Genomic DNA, 17,303 nt, shown 5'->3' with positions numbered 1-17,303 from the left:
CCCTCCCACAGCCCCCACCGCCACCCTGAGGCCCAGGAGCGAGAGGTGAATGGCTACTCTTCCTTTAATAAAATAGGAGCCTTACTTGCCTTTACACCAGATTGTAAACTTTAAAGGATGTTTATGAAGTGTTTCTAAGATCTTTGTATGAAATAAGGCTCATTAAAAAAAAAGACTATTTTTAACAAATTAATATGCCGTGCTAAAAGAACACTAAATCAGGATACTTGAGTCATGCTACTTTATGGAGAATTTATATGTCCAAATCTCTAAAGGGCTGTAACTCCAGATTTGAGAGGTAAATGAAATTGATCTAAATTAACTTTCTCCAGCCTCTGATTTTAACTCACAACTCTCTGTGAACCTTCTGTGATAGAATTATCTCATTGGAGGTTGACTGCCAATTACCATTTAGAAATGTGACTGTGCAAGTGACTAAAATCTTTGAGAGCTGTCTGAGGTTGTCTAAATATGTTATTATACAAGTAGAAGTAGAGCAGGCTGTGCACTTTGACCTCTCGGTCAACACCACCACCACATGTAGTTTGTAACTGTATGTGCTACTGTTAAGAATAGGACTAGCTTTGATTTAGTTATTGTCTGAGATTGAGATGACCTAGAAAAGTGAACTAATGCTACATAGCCTAGAATTTTCACCTGCAAGTGGTTTAATTGGTTTATTTATTTTATCCAGTCTACTAAAGGTAGTCTGCTTATCTGAAAATATGTATTTGCTTCAAATGGGATTACTCTGAATGGAGAAGGCCGTGCCCTGAAATGGTAGGACCCTGCCTGTGGTCCTTGTGAAACCAAGTTGAGGCAGGAGGTTGGAGAGGTAATTAAGCCATCGGATTAGCTCTTAGGCCATTTTAGTTTTAACGTTTTATTGTTCTGAAATGTGGTCATTTTGACATTAGTGAATGTTTTGATTGAGCACATGCATTTAAAGACAGTTTTTATGTCATCTAGCTTGGCTTTACCTGTTACAGGATAGAAATTTAGGTTAGATACAAGACAAATTCCAAAAGTTAGGAGTCCTGGGCATTGAGGCATTTAGCAAAAAAAAAGAATTCTGTCTCTGATGATCCAGGTATTTGTCATCCTTGAATGTTTTGCTTGAAAGCAGAGGACTAGTTTATATAGTTAAACTGCTTCACAGCCACTATGCCCCGAGGCTGCTGAGTTTGTTGGATAAAGGCCTGATTTCCAGTCATGCTGTGAACTATAAGCTGTTGTAGAACAAAGACTTACTATACAAATCTAATTAAAGTGGTCTCTAATTTTCTTGATGTAAAGAAAAATTACTCCATGTCAGGTATAGTTACTAATAATGAGAAGAGGCTGCAAATTTCCTTGTTCCTTTCACACAGCTCCCCACACGTTTACTTGAATTTATTTTCTTCTACACAGAATCATGTGGTATATTGAAAGCTTCAGCTAAAAGGAATAATGATTGAAGGTGAATGGAAGCTCTAATAGTCTCACCACCGTTATCATATCTTTGTGAATACACATGTAAGTTTTGGCAACATTCCTAGTCACTTATTTTAAAGAAAGGAAGGGACTAATATCAGACTTCAATTCAGTTAACTCCAGTTTTCCCTTCTCAGGACATATGGCTCAAGAGACCTTTAATTTCTATTGTACGACAAACTTTCTAGACTTTCTGGATGTGTATCCTCCTAATTTTTTTAAACATCAGTTAAGCATTTGTGAGTGTGACATATTATCTCAAGGAAGAAAGTAGTTGATCTGGAGGATGAAAATTTCAGAAGTCAGCTTACAGGGTAGATGATCTGTTTAACCCAAAGACAGCAGTGGGCTAGCACAAGAGGGGTCTCTAGACTTCCATGGACTCTTCTGCCCAACACATGTGTCCTTTGGGGTATCAACAAGAGAGCAATTCTTTGGTACTGATCTTTTACAACTATGTAACTTGAGGGTGTTTTAATACCTAGTTGAAAGGGAACACTCATTGGTACCTTTGGGAATATTTGGCCCATTTTTTGAGATTGACCTTATTCTCTTGCATAAGTTGCTATTTGAAGATTTCTGCATTTTCTACATGCACAAAATATTGATAGAAGCCAATCTTGTAGTCTATTGAAATACAGTTGCTTTTAAAATCTGTTCGCCTTTCCTCTGTGAATACTAGTAACAGCTACCATGGTTTCCCTAAAAAAATGTTAACTATCAGAAACAGTCTTTACATCCCATATAGAGGTTGACCAGTGTTTGTTTTTTCCCAGCTAACTGCATGCTTCTCTTGCTTTTTAATTCCATTCCCTTATTCTCACCTCATGACTTTGCTTCTGGCCCAGTTCCCTGAGCACAGCAGGGCCAATGAACTGACATACCCGCCTTCAGGGTCCTCGCTTCTTTACCTCCAGACTTCCCTGTATTGTCACCAATTTTCTCTTTCCTCTGTGGTTAAGTAGAAAGATGTTCTTGTCTTTCTTTTGAAGTTAATCCAGACAAGAGGGCATTGTTTTCCATTTCCTTTGTTAGTTATCTGCCCTGCAGTCCGGATTTCCTTTACGGAGATGCTCTTATTTGAAACTTAGCTTTGAAACAAGAGTTTGTCCTTGATTATCCTAATAGTTTCTCTTTCCTCTCAAGCTGTTGTTCTTCATACCCAGCTATTAGTAAGTGTAGGTTAGTTCCCCCACCTTCACCATTTCACCATCTACTCTTACTTCAGCCTCCTGTTTCCTGCTTTCTGCCCTCCCACTCTAGAGAAACTTCTCTTTTGAGGTTCACACGTGGGTTTTTTTGTTGTTGTTGTTGTTTGTTTTTTTTAGAAACAAGTCAGAGAGGCCAGCGTCCATTGTAATTTCTTAACCGTATTCAACACTGTTGATGGCCCCTGTTGTTAACTGTCCCTTCCCTCACTTTTGTGACTTTGACTTGTCTGGTCCTTTATTAATTATGGAGAGTGTATGTCCATCATTTGATGGCGTATTTATCCCCATTACTGTCTCTGCTCGCTTCTCCCCCAACCCCTGCCCAAAGAGAACATGGGGCTTTTCAACCTCTTCCAGTGACATATTACTCTTAACCCCAAGCTGTCCCTTCTTTATTAATTCTGGCATCAAACCATCCGCTAGACATTTGTAATATGATTCCACCTACCCATTGAGTTCCTCTCACCTAAAGGTGAATTCATAAGGTCCCTGCCCTTGTAACCTACTCCTTTTCCCCCCAACAAATTTTATCTAGTGAGTCTATCTTGACATCCAATGAGATGCACATCCACTCAGATGCCTGATCTTTTCCTAACTTCCTTCAGATAGCTCTTGATTTTGCTTCTTATTTTTTATTTCCACCACTACCTTTCTCTCTGCCTCTCATTTCTCTTTAGTTTGGTCAACACTGAATTATCAGGTTAAGTTTCCTACAAAACTAGTTTTTGTTTTTATCTTCATCCCTGCCCTCCTCTTTCAGTCTTTTTCCCCCCATTAGTCCACTTATTTATTCATTATTTCATGCATTCAGCAAATATTAAGTGCCTAGCAGTGCCGATTAAGGAGGATATCAGTGTGGATAAAACAGACCTGGAGCTCTCCCTCACAAAATCAGCGGTCTAGTGGAGAAGACAATTAAACAGATACCTAGAAAATAAGTGAATTACACGGTGATGAATGCTCCAGAAGCTCCCTCCTCCCCACCCCCTCCGCCTGTGTTGAGGGCTTTCACTAAGCTGGGGGGACAGAGGAACAGACTCGACCCTGTCCTCGTGCAGAGCATTTCCACGAGTGCAGCTGAGGCTATTGAGAGCATTTCGAGGAGCAGGAGGAGCAGCAGCAAAGGCCGTGCCCGGCGCCTTGGGGAAATGGCTGTGGGGTGTGTGCCGGGGAGAAGTGGGGGTGTGGGAATATGCGTGAGTGCTGTGTCTCATACGCCGCCGACCATTTTACATACGTATCTCAGTTCTCAGAAAAACCTTACAAGTAAGATAGTGTTAACCACTTTTCAGAGGAAGAATCTGAGGCTCAAAAAGGCTCGTTATCCAGGACCACGGCGTCGGCAGGCAGCACACCCTGAACGCAGCCACAGCTCTCACCCTGAGCTTGGGCTGTTACTGGGACAGTGTGGAGCCACTGTACCCCTTGTGTTTGTGATGAACACATGGCTTCTTCCAGGATAGCTTCCCTCACCGTCACTGTTTGGGCTTTAGCTCTGCGGATGCTACATGTATGCTATTGAATCTGTACTCCTTAAACAGGGAACATTGACTCTTGCATTTTCTCAGGTTTTTTAACACCTTGTCTTACTATAGGTAGAAAATCTATAAACACCTATTGAATAACTTTGTTAACATCTTTTTTATCACCCTTCATGCAGATGTTTACATGACAACCATTTGACAGGTGCCTTCACTGAAAACAATCACTAGGGCACATGACTGGCATCTAAGCTTTTTTGTACAGTTTCCACAGTGCCCTCCTGTTCCCTTTTTAGGGTTTATATGTACACATCTTGCCAGATAAAAAGGAAACATATCAGTAATGCTGTGTAACAGCAACAAAAAAATTGGAGATTAATAAAGTAGCTCGGGTTATTGAGACATAGGAATCACTCTCTCTGTTGGCTTTATCCTGTGGAGGACAGTTTTGAAACTTTGGAGATTTAGAAACTCAGGATATTAAATAACAGCTTCTAGAAAAGACTTTCTCCTAGCTTTTTTTTTTTTTAAGGAGGCAAATTTGAACACCTAAAATATTAATTATTTGGAAAAGTGGTAGCAAGATAGGTTGACAGGTTATGAAAATGTATTTTTCTGTTAGAATATTTTTAAAAAAGGAACCAGTAGGGGACATGGTACCTTGAATACAGGCAGGTGAGAGACAGACAGAATGACTAGAAGAGACTGAGGGACAGTGACAGAAACTGAGAGGAAATGGGCTCTTACTTCAAGACTACAGAAGCAAAGTGCTATTTTGTGCAGCGTACACATGGGGAGCCTCCAAATTGAACATTGGAGTTCTCCAGGTCACAACGATTTTGCTCTTTTTTGCCCCACTACTAATTTATATGCACGCAGTACAGTTTGTTTTCCCTGGGACAAAGCTTTTCTCATGTGAGCTCCTTAGGGATAGATAACTGTTAGGAAGAGTAAGTGCCTCCCATGGGCAAACACGTACAAATGGTAAGAAAACAAGATGGACTGAAGGAGCTTGGGATTTTACTAAGGAAATGGGAAAGGACAAGATCCAAGAGAGAAGTTGAGCTAGAAAAATTCAAAGCCAGGCAGAAGAGAGAACACATCCTGGACTATTTAACTTTGGCTAAGGAATGTGTATAGCAGTGTGTATGTGTTTTTGTCTTTCTGTGACTAAGAAATTTCCTTTCCTTGAGTTGACTGTGCTTGAATTTACTGTGTCTGAGGGGCAGAGATGGGGAGGTGGTCCAAAAGAGGAAGGTGGTATCAGAACATGTTTGCATTTCCAGCTATTTACTTCACACCTAATGACACCTGTGCTGTTTATAGTTTTGCCATTTGGAAAGAAATATGCATGTGTCTTACAAAGTCATGTTGGAAGTAAGTGGAACTTTTTTTTTAATAAAAGAACTTGAGGATACTAGCAAGATCTTTTTTCTAAATATAAAATATTTAATGATGCTATATATAAAAAACTAAGCTTACTAAGAAGTAACATTTTTCCATAAGGGAAAAAGATAACTAGATAGTATGTAAGATGATGTGAAATTAACACCATGTTAAATTTCAAACAATCAAGAGTCAAAACTTACTCTGTAAGGTACGCCCACATCAACTGCTTCTATTAAGACTTCAGGTCAGTTGACACTTTTTTTTTTAATTTTAGCAAGTTCCAAACTGGAAAATCAAGGGTGTTTCCTGTGGAGGTTGAGGTGAATTGAAAGGTGGGCGGGGTGCCACCACCGCACGAGCCAGCGTGGAGACGGTGTGGTCAGTGCATTTCATGTCCGTGAACCCCACCCCTGTGAACCAGGGTTTCAAAATGCATTTTCTGTTTTTCAGGATGAATCTTCAAGTCATGAATGTAACCAGCGCACAATCCTTCTTTATGGAGTGGGCAAAGAGCGTGACGAAGCCAGGCATCAGCTGAAGAAGATTACCAAAGATATCTTGAAAATCCTAAATAAGAAGAGCACCACAGAGACAGGGGGTAAGGCGCCCTAACACATTTGCTCTCATTGCACTGCCTTTGGTCTTCGCCCCCAGTACAGCCGTTATCAAAGTTGAGCATGGCACTGTCAGCAGTGTTTCCTCTCCTGAATGACTGTCACATTGGACTGTGAATAAGCACATTGAAGTGTTACAGCCTTGGTTCCACTTATAGTAATCCTTGTATTAAAATAGCACCTTCTATAGAGAGATATAGGTAATTTTTATTTCTCCTCTTTTTTTTTTTTTTTAAATATATTTCCCAAATTTTCTACAGTAGTCAAACATTAGGTGCTGAAGAATGAGTTGGAAAACCCTTAAGTCTGGAAGAGGTCCACCCCCCCAATTCCATCCTTTTTCAAGCTTTTAGTTTGCTCTGGGTCCTCATATTTACATGATGATTAAAAATCATGACAATGTAGTGGCTGATATTTTCTTACGTTATTCAGAGGAAGACTTGCAATAGGAAATGACGGCAACCTACATCATCAAAAGATTTCAAGTGAAAAGAAAATTGGAGAGAGTATAGCTCAAGTGGTAGAGCACATGCTTAGCATGCATGAGGTCCTGGGTTCAATCCCCACTACCTCCTCCAAGAATATATAAATACTAAATAAACCTAATTGCCTCCCCCTACAAACAAACAAGCAAATAAATAAATAAAACGTAGACAAAAAAGGAAATTAGGTCTTTGCTCTATAGTGCCTTTAGTTGGAATGCTCTTTCCGCATGCTTTTTACATACTTTTAACAATGAAGCTATGCCTTTATATTATGTCGCCACATTGCATAATTGGACTTCTGTAATTATCCACTTCACATTTGCCTAATTACTCTTTTCAAGGTTTATTTATTTTAGACAGTCATTATGATTTAAAATCTGACATCACTATGTATACTCTGCTACCACCACCAGTGTTTATTTCTCTTTCACTTAAATAACACAATGGGAAAGAAATTTGGATTTTCCCTGTGCAGACAGCATACTTCCTACACATGGCATGAGCTGCCTCTAGGAACCCCACTTTGTTGTTCAATACAAAAGAAATACTGTTTTATGAACCTCTCCCCGGAGATGAATTTAACTGGATGAATTACTAGAGCTTGTGCACCCTAGATCTTTCCTGCAGAAAAGTGCAGGTACAGCTAATGCAGATAGCTCTTTCTCCTCCATCAGTAGGGGCGCACGTGCAGAAACAAGGTAGGAGGGTGACGTGTTTTTCAGTCTGAATGTGTGTTTGGGGTGTCTGATGTCTTGGAACACAGACGGGGTGGGAAGGCTCCCTTCATGTGGTTTGCCTCACATCCCCTAACTCCCTTCTGTGGCCACTTAAGGACCTAGTGCGACCCTGGCTCTGTGAGGTCGTAGAAGGGAAATGAAACCCTGTTGTTGTCGGCCTGTCATTTTTGAGATTGGAGATGAGGGAAGAACTGCTCTAAGAGAAACTGTTGATCTGTTGTTCTGCTGTTTTCTCTGTTAGAGAAAAGAGGAAATGGGTTGAATTCGGAAGCCCTGCAACTAGCTAGCAAAGTGTATTTGAAACTACTTTTTGTATCTTTGAAAATGGAGTGGACACTGTCTCCTTTAGAAGGTTCAATAATACGTATTTTACCTAAATTAATTATAGAGAGTCTTTTTAGATCCTGTGAAATATTTGGTTTTGGAAGGCTGAGGGTGTGGGAAGGGGAAGGAAGCAATGTGGTATTCTTTTCTGCTGAGTCTACTTCCTTCCTTCACGAAGAGTTTTTAATGCCAGACTAGTCTCTATCCTATCTTTGTACCAGTCTCTTAAATAGTCAGTTCTCGTTTGTGAACTCACGAGGAGAAAGTCACTGTTGTTCCATGCTAATTTTTGAGATACGGGTAATCGAAACACCACTGAGGAGAGGGGAAATCTTCAGTGGGGATTTTTGTCTTCCCCACATTTTAGATAAAATTCCTCAAGCAGAAATGTTCATTTGGGATGTAGTGAGCTGCCTTCTGATAATTAGTCTCAAGTTTAAGTCACTACTTAAACCCTAGTATGCTGGTGAGGCGGGAAACCAGAGGTTGTGTTAGCATGTGTTTGATTTTCTGGCTACACATAAAAACATGGTTTTGAGGAACTCATTACGAGTGCTCACATATCAGCCAGACCTTGCCTTGGGGAGGGCGGGCGATTTATAACCTAAAGTTGAAATGACATTTCCACTTGAACGTGATCAGATCTCATTTTACATTTACACTGACTAGTCATCTCTGGTTGTCAGTGTCGTGTCTTTTGAAAACATTCATGAAGTTTACTGTTAGCAGTAAAAGTCAAAACTTCTAGGATTACAGATTTTAAAAAAAGAAAACTAAGATTAAGCAACAGGAGAGCGATAATATATATTATGAAGGCAAATTAACATAAAACAGATGAGGAAAATCAATGAATTATGATTATATTATTACTTATGTTGTTATCATTAAGATAAAGTATTCATTTGAGAATCATCACTAATTTCTTATATACTTCTTTCAAATTGAATGTAGGTTGCCAAGAATCAATTGCATCCTTTTTAGTTGAGGTTTTAAGATATTAGCTGTGTGTAAGTGAATGGAGCCTATTAACATAAAGAAAACCAAAAAAGAGGCATTTGTGAGTTCTCATACTGGATCTACATCCTCAAGTCTGTTACTTTTGTTTATTTGTTTTGGTCCTAGGAAGGAATGAATAAATATATTAACTTCACTTCTACCAAACATACAAAGAAGAACTCATACCAGTCCTTCTCAAATTCTTCCAGAAGACTGAAAAGGAGGGAATACTCCCAAACTCATTCTATGAAGCCACCATCACCCTGATACCAAAACCAGGCAAAGACACCATCAAAAAAGAGAATTACAGACCACTGTCACTGATGAACATAGATGCAAAAATTCTTACCAAAATATTAGCAAATAGAATCCGTAAAAAAAGATTATACATCATGATCAAGTGGGGTTCATCCCGGGGACCCAAGGGTGCTTCAGCATACGCAAATCAATCAATGTAATACATCCCATCAACAAGACAAAGGATAAAAACCACATAATCATCTCAATAGATGCAGAAAAAACATTTGATAAAATTCAACACCCATTTATGATAAAAACTCTCGCCAAAGTGGGTATAGAGGTAACATATCTCAACATAATAAAAGCTATATATAAAACAAACCTACAGCCAGCATAGTACTCAACGGTGAAAAACTCAAAGCTTCCCACTAAAATCTGGGACAACACAAGACTGCCCACTATCATCACTCCTATTCAACATAGTCTTGGAAGTCCTAGCTACAGCAATCAGGCAAGAGAGAAATAAAAGGGATCCAAATTGGAAAAGAAAAGGTAAAAGTGTCGCTATATGCAGATGACATGATACTATATATAGAAAACCCTAACAGGTCCACACAAAAACTACTAGAGCTGATCGAAGAATTCAGCAAGGTAGCAGGTTACAAGATTAACGTTCAAAAATCAGTTGCATTTCTTTACACTAATGATGAATCAACAGAAAAATAAACAGTCCCCTTTAAAATAGCACCAAAAATAATAAAATATATTAACTTCACTTTTAAAGCACGTGGTACCCAAGACTTGGTGTAAGCTTTCAACCTTGGATCAATGATGTTATTAAGTGAAAAATTCAAAACTTCAGTGTTTTAAACATGCTCATGACACGTAAGCAGCTCTGTTGAGGGCAGAATGCCTTCACTTAATTTGTATCTTTGAGAACAGATATTGAAAAACAAATAGGTTTAATGAACTTTTTAATTCTTATTCTTTGCACTATATTTGGTGTTACTTGACAAAAGTGACACACAGTCTTGTACCTTCTGTTACTCAACACCTTTTAATTCTAAGTTTGTTTTAAGTTTGTTTTAGGAAACAAAACAGCTTGGGTTTTGGTTTTTGTTTTTTTTTTTAACCTCTAAATCATAATGCTTATTGTTAAAAGAGAAGTCTCCTTCCTTTTAACATTATTTTCTAAAACCATTATGTTTGTCATTAACAAAGCCTCTTGAGTTTAGTAAAATCTTTCTTGTATCTTTAATAGAAGAGTCTGTAAGATTGCCTTTGTTCTCTGAAATTAAACTTTCCCAAATGAGATGATGAGAGTGAGCCTTTGTCTCAGTAGCCTTTGACTACTTAGAACCATCATGTTGAAAATGATCTTAGAGATCATATAATTCAGCCTTTCCTTTTTGTTTTCAGATTTGTGTTTATAAATACGTATAGTAAAAATATTTTAAAATAGAACCTAATTACTTTTGGATATTATCCTTAGAGCTGTTAAGAACAAAAGTCCCTCTGGAGTAGTCAGTGTTTATAATATTTCTCATTGGCATTTTCTTCAAACTTATTTATGCTAAATTGATAAAAGTAGCATTTTTCCATTAATGTGAAGAGATTTAATTCCTTCCTACCCTCAAAAAAGTTAGGAATTGTGTAAATTTCCTTTTTTACGTATTAAACTGTTTGGTAATCTCCTGAGAAGATGCTGTTGAAGTTTTCCATTATATCAGTGTGAGCCTGGGTGATTTTTTTTCCCCATTCATTGTTGATGCCATATTTTAAAAGTCAGTTAGTGAAAAATGTTTATAGAGGAACTTCTTGTTAATAGCTAAAATCTAGAAACTACTCACAGGAATGGATGCATAAATGGTGTTTTAGTCATGCACTGGAATACTATACATAAGTGAGAATTATTTTTAGAAAAGATTAAAATTACCTCAACGATATGGGTCAGATCTCAGAAGCATAATGTTAAGTGAAAGATGCCAGATGTAAAAAGTATGTATTGTATGGTTCCATTTATATAAAGTTCCACCGTGAGCAATACAAATCCAAACTGTAAGAAGTCAGGACCTTGGTTTGCTGGGAAGGGAGAGGTAACTGCAGGGAATCTGAGAGGGCTTCTGAGGTTTTGTGATTTTGTGATTTGAGTGTCGCTACGTGAATGAATTTATTTTGTAGAAATTAAGTGAGTTTGCGCACTTTTCCATATGTGTGTTTTACTTCAATAAAAAGTACCCATTAGAAAAGCCAGTAGCTCCTATTAACTGGACAATAATGTGTCTACTGTGTTTATCTAGTTGGAGATGAAGGACAAAAAGCCAGGAAGAACAAACAGGAAGCATTTCCAACACTGGAGACTGTGTTCACAAAACTTCAACTGCTTTCATATTTTGATCAACATCAGGTGACATCTCAGGTAGTCATTAAAGCAGTTTTATTACACATTTGGGGTATTTCCTTAAAAATCTGTCTCATGCAACATCTTTTTTCAGCCTTAGTTGTTTTATAAATATGTTTTTAAAACATATTTGGAAGCGTCTTCAAACTATTGAGCAGTTCAGCTTTAAATGTCAGGTTGCCTTCCTCAGAAGGACTAATTTTTATCATGAAAATATTTTTACCTTATGATAATCAACACTGCATAAAATAATGTCTATTGCAATATTTATATTATTATATTTTAATTCTACATTGCTATTGATGTGGGAGAAATCTGTAGGTGACTGAAATAAATTACTATGCAATTAAGAAACCAAATCCATTTTGTTTTGTAAATCCATTGATAGTCAGATAGATGTCATCTGGAAATTAATTAGTATTTGTAGTTGTTCCACCTTTAGGATAGTTAGGTCTAGATCTTAATGAGAACTTGGCCACTTTCTTCAAATTATAGTTGTTATAAGGACATTGTTTGATTTGAACATGATTTTGTTTTCTGTAGGAATATGTTTCAACTTTCTTTTAAGTAAAATCACATATAAATTGACATTTCTTACCTACAAAAGTAAAATAATTTAATAAATAAAAGTTATTTGAAATACTGGTCTTATAATTATTTTCACTTCTTTGGGGTTTTTGTTGTTGTAGATCTCTAACAATGTGCTGGAACAAATCACGAGCTTTGCATCAGGAACATCCTACCATCTCCCGCTGGCTCACCACATTCAACTCATCTTTGACCTCATGGAGCCAGCACTGAATATCAATGGGCTAATTGACTTCGCAATCCAGGTGTTAAGCCGATCCTGCCTCTCTCATTTTTAGGAAAGCTGATCTACTAGGCATTGTATACTTTAAAATGAACCATCCAGTGCCTTTTTGAGTAGACATTCTGAATCAGCAGTATTCAGCTAGTATTGTCAACTAGCATTTTAATTGCAGCTGTGTTCAGAGTTTTCAATTAAGTAATTATAATTGGTGGTAAAATATAATAATAGTCATTTTAAAATGTGAGGGCTTTGAGGGTTTTTTGGGGGGTCTTATTATTTTATTTAGGGAAAGGTGAAAGTTTATTTACTGTTTATAATAGAGTATATTTTAGGTAAGAGCAAAGAAAACTATTAATTTGTTCCACTGTTTTTCTTATACTTGAGTTCATTTGTTATTTTATTTTATTATGAACAGAAATAAGACTTGGTTTCTTTTGCTTATTCTGTTGGAGGTATTAATTTTGTTAATAACAAGAAAATAATGATAACCTCAATTTTATTAAAAAGGAGGGGAAAGGGAGGAAAAAAAAGTCAAAGGTGGAGGTATTCTCTGAAATTATCCAGTTCAGTACTTTGGGCCACCGTAAAGGTTTGGTAACTGTCTCAGGATTAGGTGCCTCCTGACTGCATGCACCGTATCTAGACAGAAGAACAACTCTATAATTTAATAAGGGATTAAAAATAGAAGCCAGACTGTAGCTGTATATGTATATGGTCCTGGGGCAGGATAAGCAGGGAGACCAAGTAGTTTTATTTATTGTTTTGTTTTGTTTTCAGGGGAGGTAACTAGGTTTATTTATTTATTTTGATGGAGGGAGTGGGGATTGAACCCAGGACCTCCTTCATGCTAGGCTATACCCTACCCTGAGACCAAGTAGTTTTAGAATGACTCAGTATATCTGTGGTTTATAAAAATAAATGTTTTTCCTATTGTTTTGACAGCTACATTTTTATTCACTCTTTTCTCCCGTTGTAGCTCCTAAATGAACTGAGTGTTGTGGAAGCCGAACTGCTCCTGAAGTCCTCCAGCCTGGCGGGAAGTTACACAACGGGACTGTGCGTCTGCATCGTGGCTGTTCTCCGGCGATACCACAGCTGTCTGATCCTGAATCCCGATCAGACAGCCCAGGTGTTTGAAGGGTTGGTATATCCTAGAATGTTTAATTTGCAATGAACTATTATAGTAGTTTCAAGAGAAAAATAGTACTGTTTCAATAAGAAGATACAACATAGTTAAAGAATACTTGTGCCAGGAAATGTTTATCAGAAAGGAGATGAAAGCATGAGTCTGCCTGCCTGCCTACTTCTCTCCCCCTGGTTCCTACCATTTCTGCTCCCCAGCATCCCGGCTTATTGGAGATGATAAATATGTGACTGCTGCTTTGTTCACATAATTTCAGTTTCTGTTTGGAGAATCCAACACCGAATAAGCTTTGCACACATGTCATCGTATAGATTTACTTCTTCAGTTTCATTTCTTTTTTAAGTTAAAGACAGGACCAGAGAAGTATGATAAGCCGTCAAAAAACCTATTCTCAGCTCCTTTTTGTCCACTGCAGACTCCTTTCTCCAGACCTTTATATATTAAAATAAAAGGCAACTTCTTTTTCTTGTTCATTTTCTTTTTGTTTCATTTTTCCTCGTGGACGCAAAAGAAACATGGGGTTCTTTGGTCCCACAGGTTTTTGTTGGTAATGTAGCACATGGGATCCATTTGTATACCAGAGTGGTATCTACTTAACAGCTTTTTTGAGGAAGAGAGAATGCTACTACATTAATTCTAAACGTGGATTTTTTTGTTTAATTTGAAAATATTCTTTATAGTCTCAAAGATGTTTCTGTAATAATCATATAAATCAACAACTGTAACACGTTAAATCCAATTATCGTTCCATTCAGTTCACACAGGACGCTGTGTCTTAACTGTACCTGATTTTCGTTAACCACGTTTTTTCCGCCCGTCCCCTGACAGTGGAGAGAGCTCTGGCCTGGGGTTCTGGAGACTAAGTTCTCCTTTTGGATCTGCTGTGAACTAGCTCTTTGCCTCGTGGGCAAGTTACATCACTTTTTTGAGCCTCAGAGCCCTCTTGGTAAAATGAGGAAGCTGAATCAGATGATTTCTGAAACCTTTTTCGCTTTAATAATCTGAGTCATCTGTGACACCTGTTGTAGTACTGAACCCTGCTACAGAACGCAAGATGGCAGTGCAGTCAGACTCACAGACAGGTGGACGGACCACTGGTGGTTTACTTCGGTGTTGTGTGAACTGTAGCCCAAGAGGCCATCCTTCTGATTTGCAGAAAGAGGCACAGAATTGGAGTGGTAATGGTACTTCTGAACTGCAAGTCTTACAGAGAACGTCACTAAAAAGAAGGGAGTTTTCATTCTTATAAAGATAAATTAAAATTTGTGTCCAGTTTGGATATATAAGGAGAAAGTGACCTCTAATCATGAATTCACCAAGTTCATGCCAGAAACCAGCTCATGGTTTTGAAAATGGATTTCCCAGCTTTACTGATAGGAAGAAATTGCTCCTTTACAAAGTGGCAGACTTGGGGCCCTTTGTGAATTCCCTGAATTTGTCAGTCTTTTTACTGAAGAGAGATTGTCTCCTACAGCTTTTCTTTTGTGTTCTAGTCACAGCAACTTAATTGATGGATTCCTGTCTACATATCTTCTGTATGGAGGAATTTGTTTCATTTCTCACTGTTAATGGCATTTATGAAGTTTTTAAAAAAAATTTAGTATTTCACTGTCTTAATAGAAAGCTGATTATTCAATTATTTACTATTGCTTTAATGATTAGTGTCAACAATCTGATATCTTTTTTCCTACAAGTAATGCATGGGCATATTCTCACTGTAAAAGATTCAAACAATAAGTTCTATATTAGCAAAGCAAGTGTCTCATTTCTTCATGTATTTTTCTCCTCAGATTGTGTGGTGTGGTAAAGCATGTTGTGAACCCCTCCGAATGTTCTTCCCCTGAGAGATGCATCTTAGCCTACCTCTACGATCTCTACGTGTCATGTAGTCACCTCCGAAGTAAATTTGGAGACCTCTTCAGGTGGGTAGAAGAAAGTCGAAAGAATAGGAATGAGGTTATGCCTACGTTTGTTAGTGGACCAACCAATATTGTCATCTTTTTAAATAGTGAAAGTTAACCCTAATTATATCTGCCAGAATTCATACTGAATTCTCTTTCATGATAGCTATAGCCTCCTATTCCAAATTACTGTGCATCTTTAGCTCTGATTGTAAGTTTGAGATAAACTTGAGAGAGAATATTGTAAATTTTGCACTTGCTGTTACCTCCCTTGGAGTATTGTTTCCCCACCATTTGCATACTTCCTTTCTTCCTATGTTCACTTCTCTGCCTCCTTGACCTTCCTATTTCAAATAGCATCCCTGACTCCCTGACATTCTCTTCCTTATTAGCACTAGTACCAGCAACAGGTAGACAGGTGATGGAGAAATCTATATTTGATTATTTAATGTTATTTCAGGAAATATAGACGATGAATTGTAAGTGGGGGAAGGGAAGGAGACAGTAATAGCTGGAAAAATAAATTTGGAATTTAGAAGCAGGCAAGGCAAGGGAAGAACGACCAACTACAGTTTTCTTCGCTGTCTGATACCTTGCATCCAGCTTCTCCCTAACTCCGCCTCCCAGGCACCTCTAGAGCTTGGCCGCTCTTCACGGCTATGCCGTTAACACCATGTTCATCTCTTGGTTGGACCATCCCAGCATCCTTCTAACTGCTTTCCCTGCATGCACCCTTGACTCAATGAAGCATATTCTCAATGTATCTTCTAACCTTTTGAAACAAGAATAACTTGAAGTTTTCCAACGTCTTCTCATCTACTCAGAATAAAATTCAAGTCCTTACCTAGCCTCCAGGATCTATGGTTCCAGTCTGTCTTCGACCTCTTTCCCTCTGATCACTCCGTTCTGACCACGTGGACCTTATTGGTCTCTAAGCCCTCGAAAGCACACTCCCATCTTGGGCTTTTACACCTGCTGATACCTCTCTCGTGACGCTTCCCCGCGGTTACTTGCTTGCTCCCTTTCACAGTTCATTCCAGGTTCTGCCTCCCTGACTACACTATTTGATTTTTTTTAAATTTTTTTTTACTGAAATATAGTTGATTTACAGTGTTGTGTTTGTTTCTGGTGTACAGCAGAGTGACTCAGTTATACATGTATACATATACTCTTTTTCAGATTCTTTTCCCTTATGGTTTGTTACAGGATATTGAATATAGTTTCCTGTGCTATGCAGCAGGACCTTGTTGTTTATCTGTTTTATATGTAGTAGTTAGTATCTGCTAACCCCAAACTCCTAATTTATCCCAATACTATCAATTATTGATAAACAGGTTGAATAGGATGCAGTGCTGACAGAATCTGACAAGATTATTTTAAATAGTGGGCCCCTCCCCCCACCCTCTGTCATTCTCTGAACTTTAGCACTTGCTTCCCGCCCCGAATGTTACATATTTATTTATGGTCAGGCTCCTTCCTAGAGCAGAAACTTTTGCTGTTTTCTTCATTGCTCTATTCCAATACTTTGAAGAATGTCTGGCTCATAGAAGGCACTACAAAAAACCTGTTGAATGAGTGATATATACCCCCCAAAATCATATTTTTAATGGTATTGATAGGGAAAAATGTGAAAGCATGACCTTATGAAATGAATTAGTTTTCAGAATAATCCCTATGGAATGAATATGTAAGTGAGTCTTAAGAAACACCTTTCAGCAGAAATGATGTAATAATCATACCCTGTGAACTACTACTTTACAGAGAGCTTTCAGTTTCAGTTTAGTTTTCAGAGTTTTCTCATATGTGATTTGGTTCTTGTAAAAGCCCTGTTTTTAGTAGTGAACTTACCAAGAAAGCCACAAAATCTGACCCCTCAAGCTCCTGCAAGGTAGTAAAATGTGTTAAGTGAGCTAATTCACATGGTGCACACTGGATGTGTGGATATTTAGGAGATCAGCTGTGAACCAAGGAGCTACTTAGGATCAGCACCTCGGGTCTTCACAGTGGTGACCTGTCTGAAGTTTCCCAGATCCAAGACATGAAAGAGAAGTGGAACTCTCTTGGGAAACCTTCAAATCAGGCATTATTTGCAGTTT

The 17,303-nt window shown here is 38.1% G+C and overlaps 2 protein-coding genes across 3 annotated transcripts in view; one reads left to right on the top strand and one right to left on the bottom strand.

Annotated features, from left to right (window-relative positions):
* MED12L (mediator complex subunit 12L) overlaps positions 1-17,303 on the top strand; it is a 292,633-nt gene that overhangs the window by 214,692 nt on the left and 60,638 nt on the right. Inside the window, exons 17-21 of the mRNA XM_032486297.1 lie at positions 6,005-6,152; positions 11,251-11,369; positions 12,041-12,184; positions 13,139-13,302; positions 15,097-15,228. Of these exons, the coding sequence (XP_032342188.1) occupies positions 6,005-6,152; positions 11,251-11,369; positions 12,041-12,184; positions 13,139-13,302; positions 15,097-15,228 (707 nt within the window). The remainder of the gene's footprint in view (positions 1-6,004; positions 6,153-11,250; positions 11,370-12,040; positions 12,185-13,138; positions 13,303-15,096; positions 15,229-17,303) is intronic.
* Positions 1-17,303, bottom strand: part of P2RY12 (purinergic receptor P2Y12) — a 44,486-nt gene that overhangs the window by 5,446 nt on the left and 21,737 nt on the right. Inside the window, exon 1 of one of the 2 annotated variants that reach the window (XM_014562938.2) lies at positions 5,755-5,999. The exons of the other annotated variant lie outside the window; for it this stretch is intronic. The gene's annotated coding sequence lies outside the window, so the exon portion shown is untranslated. Of the gene's footprint in view, positions 1-5,754; positions 6,000-17,303 lie in introns of those variants that run through there. 2 annotated transcript variants of the gene reach the window in all.

The sequence above is a fragment of the Camelus ferus genome, chromosome 1 (assembly GCF_009834535.1).
Source record: "Camelus ferus isolate YT-003-E chromosome 1, BCGSAC_Cfer_1.0, whole genome shotgun sequence".
Lineage (NCBI taxonomy): Eukaryota > Metazoa > Chordata > Mammalia > Artiodactyla > Camelidae > Camelus > Camelus ferus.
The sequence above is the reverse complement of the archived record's forward strand: the minus strand, read 5'-3'. Positions and strand labels throughout refer to the sequence as shown.